The 23317-nt window shown below is 45.7% G+C and overlaps 1 protein-coding gene across 1 annotated transcript in view; it reads right to left on the bottom strand.

Moving 5' to 3' along the window:
- LOC109306674 (sodium channel protein type 5 subunit alpha-like) overlaps positions 1-23317 on the bottom strand; it is a 310690-nt gene that overhangs the window by 250750 nt on the left and 36623 nt on the right. Inside the window, exons 2-3 of the mRNA XM_019530203.1 lie at positions 4481-4799; positions 2026-2136 (exon numbers count right to left, since the gene is read on the bottom strand). Coding sequence (XP_019385748.1) covers positions 2026-2136; positions 4481-4747 — 378 coding nt within the window. The 5' untranslated portion in view covers positions 4748-4799. The remainder of the gene's footprint in view (positions 1-2025; positions 2137-4480; positions 4800-23317) is intronic.

Here is a 23317-nt window from a genome sequence, read left to right as displayed (position 1 = left end):
AAGATGGGAACCACATTGGCCCTCTTCCAGTCCTCTGGCACCACACCAGAGCACCACGAGTGCTCGTACAGCCGTGCCAGAGGTCCCACAATGACCTCTGCTAATTCCCTTAGTACTCTAGGGTGGAGATCATCCAGACCAGCTGATTTGAATACATCCAGTCCCTCCAAAAGTTCCCTGACTAGATCCTCCCTGATCTTTGGCCTAGGTGTGCCTCTCCTGGGGCTTAAGGGGGGCCCAGAGAGGGGGTTGCTGTTCTGGTCCCTGCTCAGGAAAATGGAGGCAAAGAAAATGTTAAATATGTTAGCTTTGTCGTCTGGTGTGACAACCAGATTTCCTAGCATGTCCTGCAGGGGCCCAACATTACCTGGTACCTTCTTTTTGCCCCCTATGTATTTAAAAAAGGACTTCTGGTTGTCTTTGATCTGGGAAGCTAGTCCCAGTCCCATCTCCGCCTTGGCCTCCCTGACTGCCCCCCGGGAGCCCTGAGCAACCGCAGTACAGTCCTCCCTGGTGATGGCCCCTCCCTGCCATTGGGTGCACGCCTCCCTTTTAGTTAGGAGACATTCCCAGATGCTTTTGGTGAGCCATGGGAAAAGACAGTCAGTGTTTGTTGAGTTTGATGATAAATCAACAAAACTGCGATGTCATCTGCTTAATACGTGCTAAAGGTCTTTTGTTGCCACGGGCATTGCTATTATGGTACTGTTACTAAGATGTTACACAGTCATTATAGCTACCTGTGGATTCTCTAAACTCGCAGTATGACTGTCAATAGCAGACCCTTTGCGTAGACCTTGGGAAAGGCTGGTAATGTAAAAGGAAAGGTGTGATATTAGGAATGGATGTTCTTGTAAACAAGTGAAGGAATCACTTATTTAAGAAGTGAATGGATGGTAATAAATAGGCTTCAGTACGCCAGAGAGATAGTGGCTAAAACAGAATGCAATGTTTCCATAAAATTATTTGTAAAGGCTCTGAAGTGGTTCAATTTCTTCAGGACTAGAGCCAAGCTAAAATAAGAATGTCTTTCTCATGACAAATTCTGATAGTTCAATATCTGCTTTCATCCCAAATCAAAAAGGACATCTGAATGTAACTTTTTTTTCCTGACCAAAGAAAAAGTTTCAGAAATGGTTTGAATGAAAAAGAAAAAACCTGGAAAACCATCTTGAGGCAATTGTTTAGTACATGTATTTATTTTTAAACTCATTTTAACCCTACAGAGCAATTTTCTCTCTTTAGATTTAAACCCCCCCCCACGTAGTTATATAGTTATTTTGATATCTTACCATAAAGACCAGCCAAGGTCTCCTGCAGCAGAAGGGAACAGTTCTCCTCCCTGAAGCGGTGCTGTTTTCTGCGTTCTGGCTCTGAAGAGCCGGGTTGCTCAGGATCCAATGTCTGCATGCAATCATCACTGAAGCGACTAGGAGATGGTGAGGAAGGATCTGCAGGACCACTAACCACTGAATGCAGGATTGTGCCTTTCAAATACAGCTCTATATTGGGAATGGAGGGAGGCAAAGCTATGTTGCCCCAGAAATTTTGCAGAAGTAGCAAAGCTGCTGTTCCCTCCCATACAGAAAGTGCATTCCTCTCTTGCTGACCAGTCTAGGGCCAGGGATGAGGCCATGACCTTGCCACATCCTTGCCCAATACAGCCAGTCTTAGTGATACTACCAGTGCCAGTCCCACACAGTCTTTGCATTCACATATCTCTTAAAGGTGCCCTCTTTTACCAACTGTGGACTCCAGTTGGTAGCAGTCTCTCCAAAATCAATAAGACTACTCAGATGACCATGGCAATTAATGTTGAGCAATATAGTTCTCATAAAACATTCAATTACATCCTCACTACAGGGAAAAAAAAAAAGAAACGTACCTTTCTGGTTATGTTGGTGGTAAATGCAAGCAAGCCCTGAAGTGTTAGAAGAGCTGGAGAAAAACAATTAATTTCCTACTCATATCAGCTTTATTAAAGGCACAGAAGGACAGAAATCAACTGAAAGGATATGAATGTACCAAAATTTTAATTGCTGCTCTTCTGATGGGATGGAAAGGGCTAAGTATATACATGGCAGGAGTGGCACTAAATCGAAAGATTGTCTTCCCTTTGTTCAGTACTATAAATGTCTGGAAAACAAAATAGGAAATAGGAGAACATTTAGTGATTGCACTTGTGCCCCAGGCCACCTCCCACATGCAAATTCCCTCCATTTGTACACCCCAAACATCCTTCTCAACACCTGCCCAGCTGCAAAAGGTCCCTTTTCACCCTAAGACCAGTTTTCCTCCCAAATCATTCCCAGCGGTAGAGCACTCCTCACCCCCATAAGCAATGCTTCAAATATCCTTTGTCACAGATCTTTGAGCTGCTGACTCTCCACTGCTCAAGGCAGATTCCTCTCCCTCCATCTTTTGGCTTTCTTACTGGATCTCCTTCACACCAATTTCCCACATTTGTCTCATCTACACATTTTGCCCTGGCTTTAGTTTGCACATTGTTCAGGGCAGGGATTGCCGTTTATATATAAGTTGAGTCCCTCAGGTGCTTCCACAATGTAAATGGTTCGGAGGCAAGCCATATGGATGGGGTGACCCTAAGCCAAACCAGTCAGGGGATTGTAGCTTTGGGCAATACTGGGACACTGACAATTTGCCCAACTGCATTTAGAGCAGGCCCTACAATATCTTACTTCTGCCTAAAGGGGCCAACCCACATGCCGCAGCAGTAGGATCAGGCTTTTCAAAAGTGAACTACAGGTAACTTTGCAATTCACCCATTAACAATCTGACCCTCTGATTTTCCAAACTAAAATCCAGCATCTCCAGGCAAAAGCAACGTAGCTATAGGTATTCCTGGTTTGACTTTTTGTGACATGCAACATGTTTACATTGGTGTAACCTGCTTTTACACCTGAGAAGCGAACACGTGATGTATAGGCCTATACTGGTAGATTCTGGTGTAGAGCTCCCAGTGGAATAAGCACAGTAAAGATACACCAATATAACTTACACCAATCATGTAAACAGCATATGTCTGCAGTAATCCCCACCCCTCCACTTAGCCATTTGCAAACAGGCTATTACCTAATCCCCCTACCACTTAATTAGCATGATGCTCTATTAGCAGCTACTGTGGCAGTCACCTTGAGACAATGGTCATGTACCCATTCTTGACCTCATTATGCCAACGTACAAAACCAACATACATTAGTGCTAACATGTGTCCAGGCCCTGCTAATATAAGGGCACAACTTGGTTACCACAAAGTAAAAGGGCCATGGACTGACTACATCACAGCTGCCCTGTGACAGCAGCCTATGTGCATGCAGACTTACTCTGCAGTGAATAAAAGCTTACCCTTCTTGCACTGACAGCTAAGCTCCTATGTCTTAGCCTTTATTTTCTGCAGGGTAAAAGCAGGCACACAGGCAGCTTCTGAAGAGCAGCCGATGCACGATAAATTTTCACCATCGTTACCTGGTGGTAACTAGTTCATGGGTCCGTGCCCCCAAATAAAGCACCTACTTCTTCAAGTCCATTGACCTTGGGTTACTTTTGGTGTTCACATTTCAAAACATGTTCATGAAAACACCGTCAGGGAAAGATGCAAGAACTTTATCTATGGGATTACAGTGGAAACAGAGACAAGAGCAGACCACCCCCTTGCACCCAAGAGGATTGGGGTTTGTCTGAGAAGAAGTGCTTGCATCCAGTTCTTTTCTCACCACATTGCCAAATGCTTGGCACACAGGAAAACAAAGTGTAGTAAGCGAGCAATGCCACCGGGCTGTCAACAGTCTTTGGAGAGAAACTGTTTGTAGCACGATGGCATTGGTCCAACCCACACATGATTCTCATGAGGTGACACTTGCTCTAGGATGAAGTTCACCCTTGTGCAGGGAGCTGGCACAGTGCACCACTTACATCACGTATGAGACCTGTTTCGACAACTTATGTGAGACTAAGAGGCATCTGGGCTTGTTGTGGCTCTCAGCAGAGCTGAATTTCCCTCTTCAGGAAAGGCTTGCATGGGTCCATCTTAGGCTAGGAAGATGGTATTCATTCCTGTGCAGAGGTCCAGCTCAGTGCTCCATATATACCCTTAAAACAAGGGTGTATAAATATTGCTTAAGCGATGCACAGGACCTTTCCAAGAATCTAGGTGCTGCAGTGAGTATCAAACAAGAGATAAAACCTACCAGTCCATTCAGCTCAACTCATATTCTGCTCCTGTGCACCAATATAGAGCTGTATTCACTGTTAGTTGACCTCTGCAACTCATAATCAAGCTTTTAGCCTGCTATACCCTGCTGCTTATTCATTGGAAATTCTGTCCATATTAGCTCTCCGATCTTTAAACCAGAAGAAATCATTTTTACCGACCACTGTGCAAGGAAGGATGAAAGTCAGCGTTCTCACCAGCAACCATTTCTCATCTTAAACAAAGGCAAAGAGGCAGAACACTCCCCACCTTGTGATCGCTGTAGTAAGAGTCGAGATCCTCCAGTGGTTCCCCAATGAGCTCTGGGGGAGGATTCCCATAGAGTTCAGGCAGCTTTTTGCAAGCCTGTAAGTCAATTTGAGGTCGAGGCTTTTCTTCCTCTCCCACCTGTTCCTTGTTCTCCTGCTTGGGGGTCCTTGTGTGCTTCTCCTCAATGCGCTTCTCAATAGCAGCCAAGGATTCAGGCGTGAACCGGTGGAAGCTGTTAGTACCCGGTGGTAACAAGAAGTCGGCCATATTTTCATCCTGCTTCTCCTGTACTGGTCTTTATTCCAAGTAGTGGAAACAGCTGAAACAAAAGGTATCGCAATAAGTGACTGTCAAACTGATAAACCAGCATACAAACACTTCATATGTCTTCCTTTGTTAGAAACCCATGGACGCAGACAAATTCAAGTGAGTTAACAGGAGGCAAGCATCTACGAGAGAAGAGCTGCTTCACTGTAACCATTCATGTTTGTGTCCACAGCTGCCCTGCAGGAAAAGAAAGCTAAAAACTGGGACAACTTAGATCCATTTCAACCAGGCACATCCCAGATTTGCTTTTACTTACTGAAGGGTAGCAGCAGATACAGTTGCCAACATTAGCTGTTCTGCAGGAAAAGCCCCTGTTACCTTTTAACTTCTTTTAACTTCCATGAGAAACACTTCCAAAAAGTGACTTAGGCACCTAGGACCCCAGTATTGAAAGTCACCTTTGAAATGTCAGGTTAGAGTCCAAAATCACTTTAAATGCTCTTAAACATCTCTGCCCTAAGCCTTTATAGCATCCGTTTAATAAGTCAGTTTTCTCATAGGGAGGGGAGGGGGCCACCTTTTACATTTATGTCAGTGTTGGAAGCAGCTGCATATTTCCTCCTGAATACCATCATGCTCCTCCGTAGCTCTGGCACCTCAGTCTGTATTTGGACTCCTTAATAAAAAAGGAGCAATTTTCCAAGGTGCTGAGCAACAAAAAGTTCAAATTCAGCTCTTCTGAAAAATCAGGCAATTTCTGTTTATTCTATTGAACTTTCAGGACCCAGCACCAAACATCTTGGCATGAGCATGCTTCCCTGTCAATGCTCCCAAGTCTGGCCATAATGGAGAGCAAGTGGTGTGGGGAGTTCTTGTATTTATTTTAACATCTAGAAGTGAATTGTAAAGGCAAAACCCACAACCAAAGAGCAATGACCTCATTAATCTGCCCATAATAATGCACAATGAGCTGTTAAAAGGAATGAAAAACTACATTTACCTTTAGAAAACTGGGGTGACAATCATCCCTGTGCCAGCAGGCTGCAGAAGGCCTATCCTCCATTTAAGTCTCACTGAAGTCCTGTTTTGAAGGCTTATGGGGGACATAAGGGATCATAGCCTGTGACTCGGCCCTTTGCACAAGAGTTTTTGCCAGCAAGGATAATCATCACTTCCAAGGTACATCAATTAAGTACGTACTATGCAGAAGACAAATATGTTTTTTGCCCCTGCAGTGTTAAAATCATTCTCAGCAAATTAATATCCAATCTAGTAATGGACAAACCCGACACAGGTTTTGAGGTGAGCAGTACCATTGCATTGGTTACATTTCTTTGTTCAGGCAGAAGAATTTTTCTGTGCTTTCAAATAGCATTTGTCTACTTCTAGTGGACATGTCCACATAGTTTGCTTCTATTAAGCTCTGTGATGACAGCATTTTTATTAGGAAGCGAAGCTTTAACTGGCCCCTGTCTGACAACCAGTGTATTTAATGACTCAATTTATCCAAGTGAAGTACTCTTTCAAACAGCGGTTGTTTTTCCTGTTTTGAGCTTGCTCAAAGATGAAGTATTAGATTGTTATCAAGCACAGCATATCACATGGCAATAGCTTGCACGGTCCTGTATGTTGTTATGGGTGGCTGGACTGGCCAGCCCTTGGCCCCACATGGTTCAACCCTGGCTTGCTGCATGTAGTACATATTAAGCTTAAAGAAATGACACAGCAAGTATAACCAGAGAGCCTTTAATCACTGCTAGCCAGCTGATTAAGCTGGCTGGCAAGTGCAGTGCACAGGGCTACACATCTGAAGTGTGATAGAACAATCATATCTTTCATATCTTTGTTACCCATTGAATAACTATAGAAATCAATCAGATTACGACTGCATAAAAAACCAAATCACTAGTTACCACCCAGATGCCCATAAACGTGTACCCTATTTCACTGCTTTGGTATGTGTACCAGTTACTTGACCCCTTACTGCTCCCTGGAGGATGTATTACTTGAATTACCATCGTCCAGGTAGAGTCTGCAAGGGCTTTGAAACTCCTTGCTCGTTATATTTCTGGCAGTTCCACTGAGCCTGGCACTATCTTCCAGGAAGAGAGAGGGAAGGGGAAAAACATGGACACTGAGACCTCATTAAACTAAGGAGAATGGGGGCTTAAGGGAGAGGGAGGCCTGTTAGGAGGGGAGACCATGTTGAGACAAAGCTTTGCTGGAGCCTCCGAAAGACAGGCAGAGGCAGAGAGCCTCTAGTCTGCCCAGCATGTACCACAGCTTCCCATTTCAGCCTCTGAACAAGCAGAGGTAGAACAAATTAGGCCAAATGCCTTATACTCTGTGAACTTCTTTATACCTTGCTTTTGTTCTCCCAACTTCTTTCCCTCTTTATAGCACCTTCCTCATGAACAACAGGAAATTACAAGCCTTTCAGAAGAGAAATGCATTTTCTTGCACTTTCATCGTTCGGTGACTCAGCACCACAGCCGCACACAAATGCCATGTTATTTCCTAAACTTGCCATCATCACGAAGCGGGGGCCAGGCAAATCTTCTTTTCTGCATATAGTGAAACCTATCTTAAGCGATCAGCAAAGGAAACAACATAAATCAGTGACTAAGTACAGATCGCCTAGTACAGATGGAGCACTGCTATAATGACTGGCCCGTGGGCGGTCGAGTTCAGAGGTTAGGACTAAAGCTAGGTAGTATGACTCCAAAGATCAGGCAGAGTCAGGAGCTGGAGTCCAGGAGCTAACTAGATCTGGAGTGGGCTTAGGATGACAGCCTGAGATTTCTCTGTTGATCCGCCTGGGGGCAAGTCCACACTCTGCCCAGCTGCTCCTACCTACATGCCCCCAAAAGATGCCAGTGAGGCTGCTCTGAGGTCACCTCTGGATATAAAGTTATTGGAAAACACACTGGAAACTTAGGTCTTAAGGCCATCCACAAAGGAAGAAGCCTTGCCAGAATATTTCCAGGTTTGGACATGTCAGCGGGAGCTGGCGGGATAGAGGCATGCCCTTAAGAAGATCCTGATTGAGGTAAGCTGCCAAGAGGCTACAGACATGTGCTGAGTTACTAAAGAAACTGAATTAAATCTGGGGACTATTGTTCCCTCAATAAAGCACTTGGGCTGGCAATACCCATGGGTGCAAACACCCATTTGGGAAGATTTGCCAATCAGGGGATTCCTACTTGTAGGTCCTGGGTAGACATGGGCAGGTCAAGGCCTACCCAAGGCTAAAGGCCTTCCCCACTATTGCTAGGGGAAGAAGGTCACAGGGCCAGGGCTGCAAATGATTATGGAAGACAACAAATGACAAAACAACAAAGGGAACATGGCTAAAAGGTTCAAAAACAGGTAAATGGAGCACCTGATAGCTCCCACCAGCCCTTCTCAGTGTTGAAGGAGTTGGTGGACACCGTGCAAAGGAACTGCGCCCAGAGCTGAGAAGAAAGGAGAGACTAGAAACAGGTCACACAATTTCAGAACACCTTCCTGTAAGCCTTCTTCCTTCGAGGGGCACCCACCATGGGATTGTTTGCAGGGCTCTAGCTTCTATCCTTATGAAGTTAGGTGATGGGAACCCCAAAAGGACATCTTGGGGGGATACTTAATCAGTCTTCTAAAACAGAAGTCATCCTGAGCCTCATGATCCTGTGAGCAGGGTCTCAATCCATCTCAGTTTTACAATCTTTGCATTCTCCTTTGCCCAAGGAAGGGTGTGTGAGCCTCAAAGCTTGCAAATAAAGATTTTTTTTTGCAACTATTTAGTTGTTTTAGTAAAAGATATCCGTGAGACAGTGAGAGAGCCCATGCTAAAACCAGAGGCAGCTACCCTAGACCCACAGCCCCAAAGGACCCGGCTGAAACCCTTCTTACCCAGGTGTTTCTGGAGGGGAGGAGCTGGGAACTCGAACCACAGTATAAAGAGGAGCCCGGAGCAGGCAGGAGGGAAGAGCGCAGGACCGGAAGCAAAGGAGTTGGGCCGAACAACGCTGGAGGAATCTGTGAGAGCCACGTGGAGGGCTGGCAGGAGGTTCCTGCAGAGAGGGAACTCACTGGAGGAGCTCTAGAGGAAGGAATGGTGGAGTGGCAGGATCAGAAACTGCCTGCAATTTCCTCAGCAGCCAGCAGAGCCCCACAGAGAAAAGGTAAAGACTCTAATAGAGAGGTACTATTGAAGCCTGGTACCGTAATGACCCTAAAATGGGTACAAGAAAAACTATAAATGATGACCTCAATGAGATGAGGGTATTGTGATGACCCCAATAGGAGACGCAAGAAGCACGATCATAAGGACATGAACAGGGGAAGGAGAGAGTAATCGCACTGATGTTTTGTGGTTTTTTTGTTTATTGCCAAAAGTTGGGCAACAATCCTCCAGGACAGGAGGCGTGGATTCCTTTCATTTTTTTTGTCGAGGTAAAGGCTCCGGGGAGGAACCCGGTGGCTGAATACAAACCCGAGGACACTTGGACAACCGGTGGACCGGGCAAAGGTGTAGGGGTGGTGGAGCCCTCAGCGTCATAGGGCAGCAGATGGTGAACAGGCAGAACTGCACATCCAGGTACTGAACATACTCCTATAAACACCAAAGACGTGGCAGGAGAGAACGTGGGTGTGTGGATCTCTGTCTAAGACTCAGCCCTCACTTCAGCCAGTGGGCTAAGGGCCTATGGCAATACACATCTAGATCATCTATCTGTACATGTGTATAGTTATCTGGAGAAGGAGAAGATAAAAGAGGAGGTCACAAAGACTCTTGGGAGGGCGAGCTACCCAGCTGGCCACTTGACAATATCGACTCTACCACAGTGACTGCTTTGGCTTTTTAGACTGACATGGCTCCAACCATTATCCCCCTCAAAAGCCTGTGCAGAACATAGAGAAAAGTAGTTCTACCCTGAAATAACTAAGCCAGAATAGCTTAGGGAAGATAGGGCATCCTCAAACCCACAAAGTGAAGGATCTGCCGGGCTGTTGCCCAAACCTGGAAAAAAAATTACCATATGCAAGAGAAACGGTTCTTTCTTTTGACTTGGCTCTGGGTAGTTGAAGAGATCTTTAAGAATCAGTGTAGAGGACCATAATGATGGGTAGAAAGTGTCACAGATTTCAGACAGCAAATTCTACCCATCTTTTTTCCTGCACCTATTTTCATTTATGCTTAGGTTTGGAGAAGTCAGAAGAGAGGAATACATTCAGAGTGACGTTCAAGTGGGCTGGATTCTCTACAGACTTTTATTTCCTTTACCATGGGTGAAATGGATGCTGAATGCTACCAGCTCAGGACTACCCACTCATGTGTGTTATGGTGCCACTGGCACTCACATAACACAAGTAGCAATGACTACATAAGGAGCTTAATCCTCCTCTGGTGAATATCAGGAGTTTCTCTGTTGAAGCAACATCATTATGGGACTGAAGAAAGTGGAGAATCAGGCCCAACAGCCCAAGTCTGCTGTGGGTCCAAGCTCAGAGGTGGTGGGGGGAAGTAACTGTAGGCCATCTATGTAGAAGAACTCTATGTAGGCCATCTGTGTAGAAGAAGACTGAAGGCCATCTGCATAGAAGAACTTCTTGCAAGGCACACTGATGCCTTGCAAGAAATTCAGGGTTGAGGCAAGAGTTCCCCTGCATCAAACCCTTCCACCCTTTCACTGTGCCTTCCATACTGCTCAGTTAGCTGCACATAGATATGCAGTGACTCCTTCTTTAGCTGTGTACTTTACAGATGTAATGAGGGAATCTATGGGAAGTCTGCTGCCAACATGCATCATTCAGGTTTTAATGGGTCATTACTTGGTCACATCAAAATCAGTTTTCACTAGGACACTCAAAGGCCTTCGCTGCAGTGAGGGCTATTGCCAGGTCTTACTGAAGCATTCAACTCCGAGCCATTCTGTCAGCATAAGGGTTCAAAAAAATAAAGTTACAATGATGATATTATAAAGGTATAAAAGGGAAAGTAGTTTTGTTTTTGCGGGGATTTTTTACACTCAGTCTCCTAAGACTACAAAAAAATGGCTGAACCATTTTTGTGCAAACCTCTTTTGAAAAAAAAAGTTCAGTTTTAAATGGAGATCAGGACTAGCATTTCAGTGAAGACAGACGTTTAAAGGAAGTTAGAAGCAACTAACAAATATAGTGGTTAGGATGGGCATTACTATGCAATCAGTTAAAGCAACTGTTGCTGTTGTTTCTTTAATAATCTCTTATTAAGATTTATATTTGTCATTGCTTTCATAGTGTTAGTTGAACCTATTGTATCTCAACTATGCTACATTTTATATAAATAGTCTTCAATCTTAAGTATCAGGGAAATGGAGAATATGATTTAACAGGCTTCTTCCATGCCTAAATTCTTTTAATCTATGAATGAAGCACACTTCTACAAACAGACTGGATAAATCTGTTTGTTTTTAGAAAGCATGCGACTTAAAAAGGGAAATCTTCAATGTCTGAATCACAGAGGAAAAATAATTTTGGTCTTCTGTTGGGGGGGGGGGGGGCGGTAATGAAATAGTACTATAGCTCTTCTGCTTCACACTTTCGCTATTATACTCCAGATATTTCTTCTACTGTCAGGCACATTTTTGAAGGGCGATGCTTCAAAGAACGTGCCAACACGCTGTTGCAGTGGTATTGTGGGGAAGATGTCACTCTTCGCTCCTCCTTAAATACAGGCCACGTCAGCTTGTTCTGATAAGAATGGTTTGATCATATAAACAAAGTCACAGTCCTGTGACAACTATTTCCTACGGGATAGTAGCGACAGGAGACAGCTAAGAAAATACTGCCAACATTAATGACAATCTTATTCAGATAGATCAGCAGCGATCTACTCCTGGCCTATGGAGCAGATCTGGCTCTCAAGGCCATGTCATCCAGCCAGTGGGGCTCCCCATAGGCCTGAATAATTGGCAGCAGGGGAGCATGACAACATTAATTGCTGCTCCCCTGCTGCCAAATTTCTCAATGCATGGGGAACCCTACAGATACGTGGAAGAGCAGAATTTTTCAGAGCATTTATCATATTAAACATGGCTCCGTGTGCTAGATTATGCCAGCAAGTAGGGCCATACCAGCACGGCACCACATGGGGCCAGGCTGGACTGAGCTGGGCCAGGGATTACTGGCATCCTGCGCAGGGGGCCTGATTCCACATGCTGACCCCCCACAGACTGGCCCTACACCACTCTTCTAGTCTGCAGGGCCAAAAGGTTTGGTGCCACTGAGCCAGGTCAGTACTCCCTGGGAATCTTGTTCGTTCATCTTTTCTCCCTCCTGAAGACGCTTAAGGTTTTCTTCTCAACAAGGGTATGGTCACCCCAAGTCGAGAACCAGCACAAAGCCCATGAGTCACTTAAACCCTGCATGTATCCTGAAAACACTGTGCTGAACCTTTCACTGGCTGCATACTGAGGGGTTACTTTCACCCTAAAGGCCCACCTGAGCAGGGGTATAATTAGGGACACTCAGACCCTTCATCTTACAGCCCTATATGAGCTCCCCTAACTCAAGTTGGATGCCAAGGAGTGAGCACCTGCTGAAGGAGAGAAGCAAATGACTTGCCCTTGGAGTGAAGAGGGAACAAACAATTGTAATACCTTCCCATAAGTTGCTCCTTGGGTAGCACAGCACAGCACAGCACAGCACAGCACAGCACAGCACAGCACAGCAGTGTGCTGCTACCCTCAGCTCTGATCTGGAGCCGTAAATGACACCCAAGGTGATCTCTAGAAGGCATTAGCTGATCAGGAAACCAGGGCTCATGTCCTGCCATAGTTTCCCTCTGGGATGTTGGAGAAGTCATTTAGCCTCTCTGTATCTGCATTCGCCATCTGTCAAACAAAGGAAAATGTATTTCCCTCTCTTCACAGGGGTATTGGGAAGATAAGTATGTCAAAGACTTTTAGACACTCCACACTTGATCACACTTGTGGGGGCCATGAGAGTAGCTAAGTTCAATCAAATGAGAGCAGAAAGGCCCACAGGTGAAGGGGCAGGGGCAAGGGGCCTTGCTCATACTGAGCCATGCTACAATGACTACTTAGGGTGCTTACACAATTTGCATATTTTGCATGATTGGACCCCTGAAAGCACTCTACAGTCATGACATGTCAGTCAGGGAGGGAGGGAGCATCATGGAGCTGCAGGCTGGGCTGTGCCTGGCTGGCGCTGGGAGGGTGGAGGGAGCAGGGTGGAATGGGGCCCCCTCACCTTGCAGCTACTCCAGCTGCGGTACTGAGGGTGGGGAGCCAGGCTGGGCCTGCAAGGTGAGGGGGCTCTCTTCTCCCACCCAGGCGTCTTGATAGTGGCAGCAGCTGGCTTGGCTTTGCTATGGCCGGAGCTGGGGGGGTGGCGGGAACAGAGCCCCCTCACCTTGCAGGCCCAGCCCAGGTCACCTCCCCCCCGCCATATCCTGACAGGTGTAGCTGGGGGGAAGTGGGGGTTTGGCAGCCTCCTCGGAAACTGCTGGAACGCCCCTGCCTGCTGGCCAGAGCCGGTGCAGGCAGGCTGGACCCCCCTCAACCCAATGGGAGAACGTCTGTTGGGCCGGGGGAGAGGCCACTAACTCATGGTGTTTAGCCCCATGAAATTTAATGGGCCACTCACACCATAAGACACTACAAAGGATGTACAAGTCTCTGGCCCTCACCAGGCCGATGCATTTCCACTGGAATTCTATTAGATCAAACTTACAAAGAACTGAGCACACAATATTACAGGACTGCCTATGGTTGTGTGGAGGCAATGGATGTTTAGCTCTAAATATAGGCCTTGCATTTCAAACTACCCTGATGACAAAAATAATCAGTGAAGATAGAATAATTTGATACTGCACAGCACATTTGTTTTGCTTTTTCTCCTTGATGCAGTCTCTTTGCCATTTTCTTTTGGCCCACAGAGTACTGCTCTCCAACCTAGGAATAATGGGAAAGGGAAATGCAGAATCTGATGGACATATTTGCTTGGATGGCACTGGTATTGATTTGCAAACCCATCAGCATAAAGTTACCAATATATACACATGCACCTAGTAACTAAAAAGAAAGATGGTGTGGAGTAACATAAAGTTTTTACTCCCAGGAATTTGGGATATGGTGTATGCATACATGCATGCAATGCAGTGTTGCATCCTTTTAAAAGCACCCAGCGCTGCATTGCATGTATTTGTATAAATGGGGAAATGCAGGTCAGCACTGAGAATATGGCAGTGGTGTGCGTTCAAATCAAATCACATAAAAAGTGTTTTAGTTTCAAAGTGCGCTGCCGCCATTGTTTTTAGCGCTGATGCGCATTTCGTCGTGTATACAAATGCATGCAATGCAGCTCTGAACGTGTCAGCTCACATGCTCCACAGACTCAATTAATCGAGTCTGCTCCAATGAGCTGGATTTCCTGTGCATTGGAGCAGATAAATGTATGTGTATAAATGTCCAGAAAGAACAATTAAGGATAATAATCGATAGCATCATTATCGACAGGTCTTAGAATCCACAAGAGTCACAGTGCAGCTTAAATCTTCATATTTGTTCAGTGCTGTGAATTGCTAGGATGGAGGTGCCTTGTGACATTTTGTATAGACTGAATAATTTCTGTTGGTGCTGGCATGTATGCTTAGAAGGTAAATTACATCAGAATAAGAGCAGGGAAGAGTGAAACAGGCCTTGAAATTTCACAGAATGAAGCCATTACTTCTGCATAAGTTGGTAATTTAGTCAGGATCACCAAAGATGATTTAACTTCATGCATACTCCTAGCACACATTATCAGCCAGGTCTCCAGCTGAGGTAAATCAGTCTAATTCTACTGATTTCAATGAAGCCACATCATTTTATAACAGAAGAGGACATGGTCTATTGTAACTGAGGACGTACAAGAGAGAATGCTTTAAATTGCACAGACGCACACACACACGCTTTTTAGATGGATTAAAGCTATCAGAAAGCATGCCATCAGTGACTTCATTTTAATTTACTCTGGATAAAAGTTCCCCAGTTCATGGTAAGCTGTACCTATTTTACAAGTGCAGCACTAACAGCAACTGGAAGCTGTCAACACTGCACTTTCTGCACAACTGTCCAAAGAAAACAAGGATACTACCAATTTTGGTAGTAGTATTTGGGGGCTGGGGGGCAACACCTTCTAATAATGGAATTAATATCACCAATTCATTTCTCATAGCCCATGGAACAGCCAACCGATGGTAAGGACATGCTGTCACTACTGTCCCATGTCATATCAAACCAATGACCTATACATGAAAGGTTTTGTATCCTGTTACCAACCTCTGGAGCCGTATAGCCCTACATATCAATCCTTGTGCGCAGAGGAAACAAACTCAGCAAACTCTGGGGTCGCTGACACTCTCCAATAAAATCTTATTGAAACGATTGCAATTTTGTGATTCTAAGATCATTTAGACAACGGGCCTTATCAAAGCAATTGGCCACAATAACACTGTCATGGAAACAATGCTGAGACATGGTTCCTTTCATCGCATGCCTCAGTAGGCAATCCAACTTATTGTAAAACACCACATAATGCAGTAATGTGAGACTCCTGTCCTCAAAGCGAATGTGTTTGTTTTCAATGTGTAGTACAGAAAAGAAAAACTAGTTATATCCACATCAAGGAAAAGCAGTAGCAAAATGAAACCTCTGAATTATTGACCCACACACCCTTTGTCAGCTTCCACTGCCTCCACTGTATCTGCTTGTAAATCCAGTTTAATAAATTTTGCTGGCATCTACTGTACTAGCATCATTGCATTCTGACATTACCATTGACTTATCGATAAGATAAAGTCTTCTGAAAACTAACATGAGCTAAAAGGAAATGAATTCAGAGGATTTCATCCCAATACTGAAGTAGTATTTGCAGATGATAAATGTTATGCCTAGAATTAAATGCTGGCACTGAGTAACTCTTCTCATATGATAAAATGCTTCATATATTCTAGCAGGCTAAAAATATGCTGCTTTCTTTGCAGGTGCTGTTATTTCCAATTATGCTGAAAAGGAATTATACAAATAAGCCAGAGGGGAACACCGCTGCACAGTTCCTGATATACATCTGTATAGTTTTTCCAAATAATAAGATTCCCTGCAGCCCAACAGATTTTTGTGTCTCCTTTGATTAATCAGGGAAAGGCTTCAGAGTGTACTTGCTATAAACTATTCAGCCTTTTGATTCAGGGCTAAGATTCCTCTTTCCCTATGTAAAAACCAGTAGAGCTACACCAGCATGCAAACTTTTGTAAAAGAATGGATCGTGGGACACTCAAAAGTTATTCAGCCCAGAAGACGGGTGACATCTTGCAAACAGGATTTATCCCCAAGATATCATAATAGCACCATTTTGTGCCAAATTCTACATATGACACACACAAGGGAGTGAACACCCACATAATTAAATATGCCAGATTTGGCCCAACATATGCATATGTTCTTTCAAAGAAATATTTGAACAAATTCAGGGAGTTTTGAAACAACGATGAAACATGCCTCGTAACTCCTGAGCGATGGTTACTGCTGATAACTTAATCATAGATGTATCTGCCAACAGCTCAGAGCCTCATTCTGTGTAGCCCTAGTTGGGTCTTTATTTTGTGGAGGTAAACTGGGGTAGGGAACTATGCTACCTGCTACATCCAGCACAGCTTACAGGTAGAAACTCATCTGCTTCATTGCAGATTAGATGTTTCACACATCGGAAGAAATGATTGACTTACAGAAACAACCATCAGAGGCTAATAGTGACATCCTGGGTTGTCTGGAAATCGGGGCGCAGGATGAGGGCTGCCATCAATGAGGACAAATAAAGCAAAGGACTGAATTCCAAACCCATGTTCGGTTGAAACTTGGCAAAATAAAATAAACCCCATTTCACTTAAGACATGCAGAGACTGAACTGAATTGGAAGAGTCGAGGAGGACACAAGACTTAAGAGGAGGGGAGAGCACAGAGAGGCAGGCCTCTAACTTCCACAGAGAAAGCAGAGAAGCCCTGGATGTCTCCTCTCCAGCTCCAACAGGCCACCAGGACTGCCGGGCCCTACCAGATACCTACCAGACCACCTGAAACTACAGAAGGTAGTTGGCTTAATGATGATGACTAACTACTTCTCTTGTCTCCCCCTGCACCTGTGTCTTTGTGTCCAGCTTTACTCTGGACTACCAATCTCCAGCTTGCTTGAGTTCACAGAAATCTTTCCTTGAATTTGCATGAGCTTTGGGCCAAAGTATAAAAGATGGAATCATTTTCTTTCTGTCATTCCCTTGGGATTTATGTATATATACTTTATTTCACAAGTTCATTGCATCTACATGCAAAAGCTGTGATGGAACCTGGTGCTGAATGACAAGCTATTGAATCCGAATTACATAACACCGTAACCTATTATGCAAATGAGGTAGCTGAAGATAAGGAGGTGGGATAGGGAGGATAATAAATAGTTTTATATCCCTTATTTTCAATTATTTTTCAATAAATACCAGCCAGCTCCCAGCCCCCTGCAGCAACCTCCCCTTCTTCCAGCCCCAATGCTGTGTTCTGTGGATAGCCTGGTTGATTTAAAGCTTTACTTCTATTTAAATTGAATCAATGCTGAAAGGGCACCTGAGCTCATGGGGAGCAGCAGTATTCAAAGGAGTGAAGGAAAGGCACAGGGAGCATTGGAAACATTTCCATTTTCAAAAGTAACTTTGGGATTTAGGATCCCAAGAGTGCAAACCCTATTGCAGAGCATTGCTTAATTGTGCTTATGGGACTAATGGTCAATAAGTAAGAGAGCAAGAGCAAGTAATGTATCACACAGGCTGCCAAGGAGAAACGTTTGATGATGATCCCACTGCATGATGTATAGCAGTGGTTTCAGAACAGTTCAAAACTCTTAAAAAATACACTGACAGATTGTCTAAGTCACAACTTCAGCTCCCTGAGATGACTGAATGCTGTGTAAGGGTGGAGGGCCTGGCCAGGCCTGGGGGGTGGGAGGAAGATGGAGGGGGTGAGGGGAATCGCACCAGATGCAGCAGTGGGAGGGAGTTCCTGCAAAGGCATGCACTGCAGTGGTGGGGGAGGGAATTGCACCTGCATGCCCACAGGTATGGCACTGTCAGGGGGTGCACAATACAGTGGTGGAGGGTGAAGCGGTGGGCAGTGTCCCATGAAGCGGTGGGCAGGGGGGGAGGTGCCTGTGAGGAGCAGTGTGGAGAGAAAATCTGTATGGTGTGTAGCCTAGGAGCCCCTGACTTGCCTAGTGCTCCCTGCATGGTGTGTGGCCCCTGCTGGTGTCCCCTCTGGGGGCTTAGACTTTGGGCAGCCCTGACTTAAGAGGATCCATTGGGCCGCTTTAATTCACACTGCCTAAGTGTGGCAGGGGACCACCCTGGGGCCGGGTCTCACATCAGCCTGCCCACCTAAGGCAGTCTGCTCTGACTCGCCTGCCACAACTTGATGGAAGCTGATACAAGAAGCAGGGGGCTGCCCATTCACTGCTCCGATGCCAGAGGGCACTATCCACGGCTCCTTACCTTCCCTACATCATGGCCCATGCCTCACAGATAGCATCCAGTTTATCATAGAGCTCCGGCTTGAGGCCAGGCCAAACTCGGTCCACTGCTGGGCCTCTCACACGCTACCCCATTCAGAGTCACACTCATATCACCCGCCTCTCGCTGGGGCCTCTTCCACTCTGCACTCTCTCACTGGGCCTCTTGCATGCTGCCCCTCACTGGGCCACACCCAGCTTGCCTTGCTCCCTTGAGAAACCACGTAGGTCATCAGGCTTAACTACTCTCATTCCTTGACTGGCCCTGCACTGCCTCTTGGGTCCTCCATGATCCTCATCTGGACGACGACCAGCCAATTCACCAAACGCTGAGCTGACTCTGCCCCTACCCCATACCAGGCAACTTTACACACCTATACATTTCAAAGGGGTTGGCCTGTGTGCTGCTCTTCAGGCCATCTCTTCAGCCCTACCCTTAATACACAGGCCTTCAGGCTGCTACTGGGCACCCTACTCTGTGTGGGTCACACCTGCTCTACTGCCCACTCTCTAGGGCCACACTTCTGCTGCCCCCTACTCTGGGGCCTCCAGGGTCTTACACCCCTGTGGGGCTCAGGTACCCAAAGGCATGCCTGGCTCCTGACACTCATAATTACCCACTGAAGAGTGGGAGCTAGGGTTATGAGGTACCCCTACATGCCTTTCACTACGGAGGTAACTGGCCTGGCACTTCTAGGGGACTGTCCTGTCGTGAACAGCCCCAACAGGCCACCCTTCTCTGGCAGGGTGCAATTTTAAGTCATACCCAGGACCAGGAGCCTTCTGCCTCCCATAGCTCCTCCCTTACCTCTGAGGTGTTCTGAGCAGGAGCTCAGCCAGATGATGACTCCACCGCTGCTGGCAGCAAAACTGCTGTGCCAGCCCTATGGGCTTGAACCTAAAATGGCCGCTCATCAAGGCTGGACTGCACCTGCCAGCTGCCTGCTCCCAGCCCTTAAAGTGGCAGGCACCAAACGTGCACTGCCACACCAAGGAATAGCCCCCAAGAAGCCATTATACCAACTAACATCTGGTAAAGCAAAACATTGACTCCTATGGCTGGGGGACTAGATGGTATAGAAATGACTACAACGTATGTAGGTTTTTGGCAAAAGTTTGAAAAACCAAAAAATTATAGCTGAAAATTAATATAAAATAATGGCCAACCACACCCAAATTTCAATTTGGAAGTGCTGCTGTGCAAAGTCAAGCGAACAGTAGTTTTGGTAAGTCATGCTGCTCTGTAGGCAAGTAGGATGCATCCCAGGATGCGCCATGGTCTCATTTGGAAAGGGCAGGAAGTGCATCATTGGAGTTCCTAACTCTAAGGCATCCGAAGAGACGTAGGCCACATAAGCAACCTGACTCCTAGAAGAGAAGGGGGAAAGGAGCCAACTGCAGTATAACTCTTATGTGTTCCAGGGCAACAGCCAAATAATGAAAAATAGGTTTTGAATTATATATATATATAATTTTATACTCATGAGGTTCCCTCATAAATCGTAGATATAGATTTATATATCTATATGATGGTTTTTCACAGAAAGCAACTGCTTTCCCAGAAACATTTTTGGATATATCTATAGATTTATATATAGCTAACATATCTATACATCTATGTACGCAATTGTTCTGGGAAAGCAGCTGTTTTCTGTGAAAAACCATCAGTTAGAAATCCAATTTTCTATAAGAAACCAGTTCAATCTGACATTTCAGCTCAATCCTATTGTGCAGGACAATGATACCTGTTTTAAAGCCCCTTTGCCCTGCCAAGAGGGACACATAAAGAAGACTGGCATATCCTGTGGGCTACGTGGCTGTGTTATGGCTTATGCAGTGGACAACAACCAAGTTTTTCTTCTTCTGACGTTCAGCAATGGCCTGTCTTCATAGCAGCCATCAGCCACGTGCCAGTAGAAGGGAAATGGGAAAGTCTAACGCACGACTGACTTCTGCAAGAGCCAACCAATGGATAAAACTATTTTAAAACATTAATTATGTATCTTCAGCTTCAATGTATTGCCTAGATCTAAATAAGCCGGTAAGGGACTTATTGTTCCTAGAAATATGACTGCTACGAGTCTGACAGTTTCAACACCACAACAGGCAGGCATTTTAAGAAAGAAATCCTATAAAGTCTTTCACGCAGTAGGTGATAGAAGCAATCAAGAACTTTATTATTCTGCTGCCTGAATTAATTTTCCTTTCAATTATAATTTTGGACAGTGAATTTAATGCCTGAGGTTATTATCACGTGGTCAGGAGCACCACGTGATGCAGTGCAGCAGCTTTTGTGCCTCCGCTGCACCATCCCAAGCCTGAAACGGACGGAACTTAGGAGGTCACTGGGATTCACCTGGGGCAGGTAACAGCCCTCGAGGGAGGGGTGAAATATTGCTTAGGGGTGTCCACGAGCCAGCCAGAGCTTACAGGAACTTTCCAAACACTCTGTGAAGACGTCGTCCTGATTCACAGCCATCCTCCTTCCTCAACCTGGGACTCGCCCTCCTGCGAGTAGTTCTGACAGTACATCGTGGTTCTTAGAGCCAGGACAAACAGTCCCACAGAACTGCAACAAGTCCTACAGACATGGCTGGGAGCTTTCTGATTTTAGGCAGGAGCTCCTTGTGTACATCCCCCTCAGGGTCTTTGGTTTGCAGCTAGTGAACAAAGCACCTACAAACTAAATGAGAGGGTTCCCACTGGTGTCAACTAGACATCCCCAGCATCCCAAGGAAAGGGGGAGAACAGGACTTGGCGGAGCGGGAGCCAAGCGGTCACCAAAGTGACAGTGGGGAGCAACCATAAAGAAACTCCTTTATATTTGCACATGCCCCATCGAGCAGATGGGGGGGAGAGTCACGCTGGAAAGATCCTCATCTTAACATGCTTGAGTCCTCTGTGCCACCTCGCTCGCAGGGAGTAGGGACAGGGAAGAGGATGCAATGAGGCTAACAAGAAAGCTACATAGTCCAGATTGAAGATGGGGGAGGGAGGAAGGAATAAAGGAACAAAATCCATGCCGGATGGGAAGAGGAGTTGAGGAGAATTGTGAAGAGCCTACCAGAGAGAGATGAGGGATAATCTACTGACTTCAGCAGGACCAGGATTTCAATCAGCATCTCTGCTTTGCAGCCTGGTGTTGGCTGGCTGCTTCCTGAGGGGTTCCTTCAATCCCTCACTCTCAGGATGAAAGCAAGAAGGGACATAGGTGCCATTAGACAGGGCTGACCAGCTTCACTACAGGCATCAGAAACAACTGCAAGCAGCAGTGCTGATGCACAGCTGCCAAGTGGATCCTGAGATAGGAAACCTTGCCTGGTTACCTATCAGTCTGACATCTAAAATCAAAGGCTTAATTCCTTTAGGTTACTGCTTGTATTAATATACCAATATCTATGGACCCACGTGTATCACACACATAACACGAAGAGGGTTCCTGCCCCAAAGAGCTTACACACCAAATGAACAGCAAGATAGTCCGGTTCTGCTGCTCTTGCAGGACAGCACTGGAGGAAGGAGGTGGGGAGGACACTTGGCTGACCCCAGAGTCTAGCCTGAATATTTGTGCAGTGACCTGGCGTAGAGCAGGACCAAACCTGCAAGTGGAATCCCCATAAAGGACACGTCCAGCAAGATCTCGTGATCATACAATTACTCTGGGTTAGGATTGATGGAAAATTCTCTGCTGAAATGTCTTTTCAACGAAATGTTGCTGTTTCTACTCTAACTCGCATGCCCTCAAAGAAGCTGATACAGCTGGACTCTAGTGGCACTTCAGCGATGAACAGGAATGACAGGTTACATGCTTTATGCTTCCCCTTCCTCTGCAGGTCAGGAGCTTGGCCTGATTGCATCTCCCAGGATCAACCACTTGCTCCACTCGGGGTGAGGAGAAAGGGGGTCAGACAAGGTGCAGCAGAGAAGGTGCCTGACTGCAAGACATCCTCAGAAATGTAGTTTAGCCCACACCTTGACATGCGGAGGTGAACGGAAAAGCAAGGTACTTGAACAACAAACTCTCAAAATGGCTGCGGTGCCTCCCATATTTCAATACTTTCGGTATTTCAGCTGAAATAGTTGGTTTTTCACTGTTTCCCTGAAAAGTAAGATCTTGCACGAAGAACGCTTTTTATGACCAGCTTTACCTTAAACTTATGCAAAAGTAAAGGATGCAATTCACTGTAGCTACTATCTGTAGGCATTTTGCTTCTTACTACATCAAGTCAATGGGTCACCAGTAGGTTGAAAAGGAGTCCTTTATTTTGGCATCCTGAAAGAAATAGTCACTGATGACAGCCCAGAGCTTGGCAGCACCACGTGCCAGGATGTTGGAATAGCAATAATATGATTTCAATTCCTTCCTTCCTTCCTCCCTCCTCCACTCTCAAAAAAACGTACTGGCAGAGACAGTTGTACAGATTGGGAAGAGCATTCATACAACAACCCCCCTGCTAATAAGACAATCCTGCATCAGTCATCCAGGCAGGGAGGGTGTCGATCCTGAAAGGCCGGGACACTGAAAATTACTACTGACCCTCTCATTTCTACAACTTATTTTTCTACATGGATCTAAACTGAATACAAACATTCAAATTAATTAAAGTTTTAATAGGGAAATGTGCTTAAGAGGTATACCTCTTACTCACTGCTTGTTTGATAAAAACACCCTGTTTTAATTCTGAGCTGCCTCTTCTTCCACAGCAGAAGACTATTTGGTCCGACCTCACAACGTGTCCAGTATTGCAGCACAGCATCTCCGATGTTTCATAGTTGGTCGGGTCGGAAGGGACCTGAGCAGATCATCAAGTCCGACCCCCTGCCATGGCAGGAAAGAGTACCGGGGTCAAATAACCCTGGCAAGGTGCTCATCCAGCCTCCTCTTAACGACCCCCAGGGTAGGAGCCTGCACCACTTCTCTTGGTAGTTGGTTCCAGACCCTAGCCGCCCTGACCGTGAAGTCGCGCCTCCTGATGTCTAGCCTGAATCTACCCTCTG

This window comes from Crocodylus porosus, unplaced genomic scaffold, assembly GCF_001723895.1.
Source record: "Crocodylus porosus isolate Cpor-Errol unplaced genomic scaffold, CroPor_comp1, whole genome shotgun sequence".
Lineage (NCBI taxonomy): Eukaryota > Metazoa > Chordata > Crocodylia > Crocodylidae > Crocodylus > Crocodylus porosus.
Note: the sequence above shows the minus strand (reverse complement) of the source record. Positions and strands in the feature narration are given on the sequence as shown.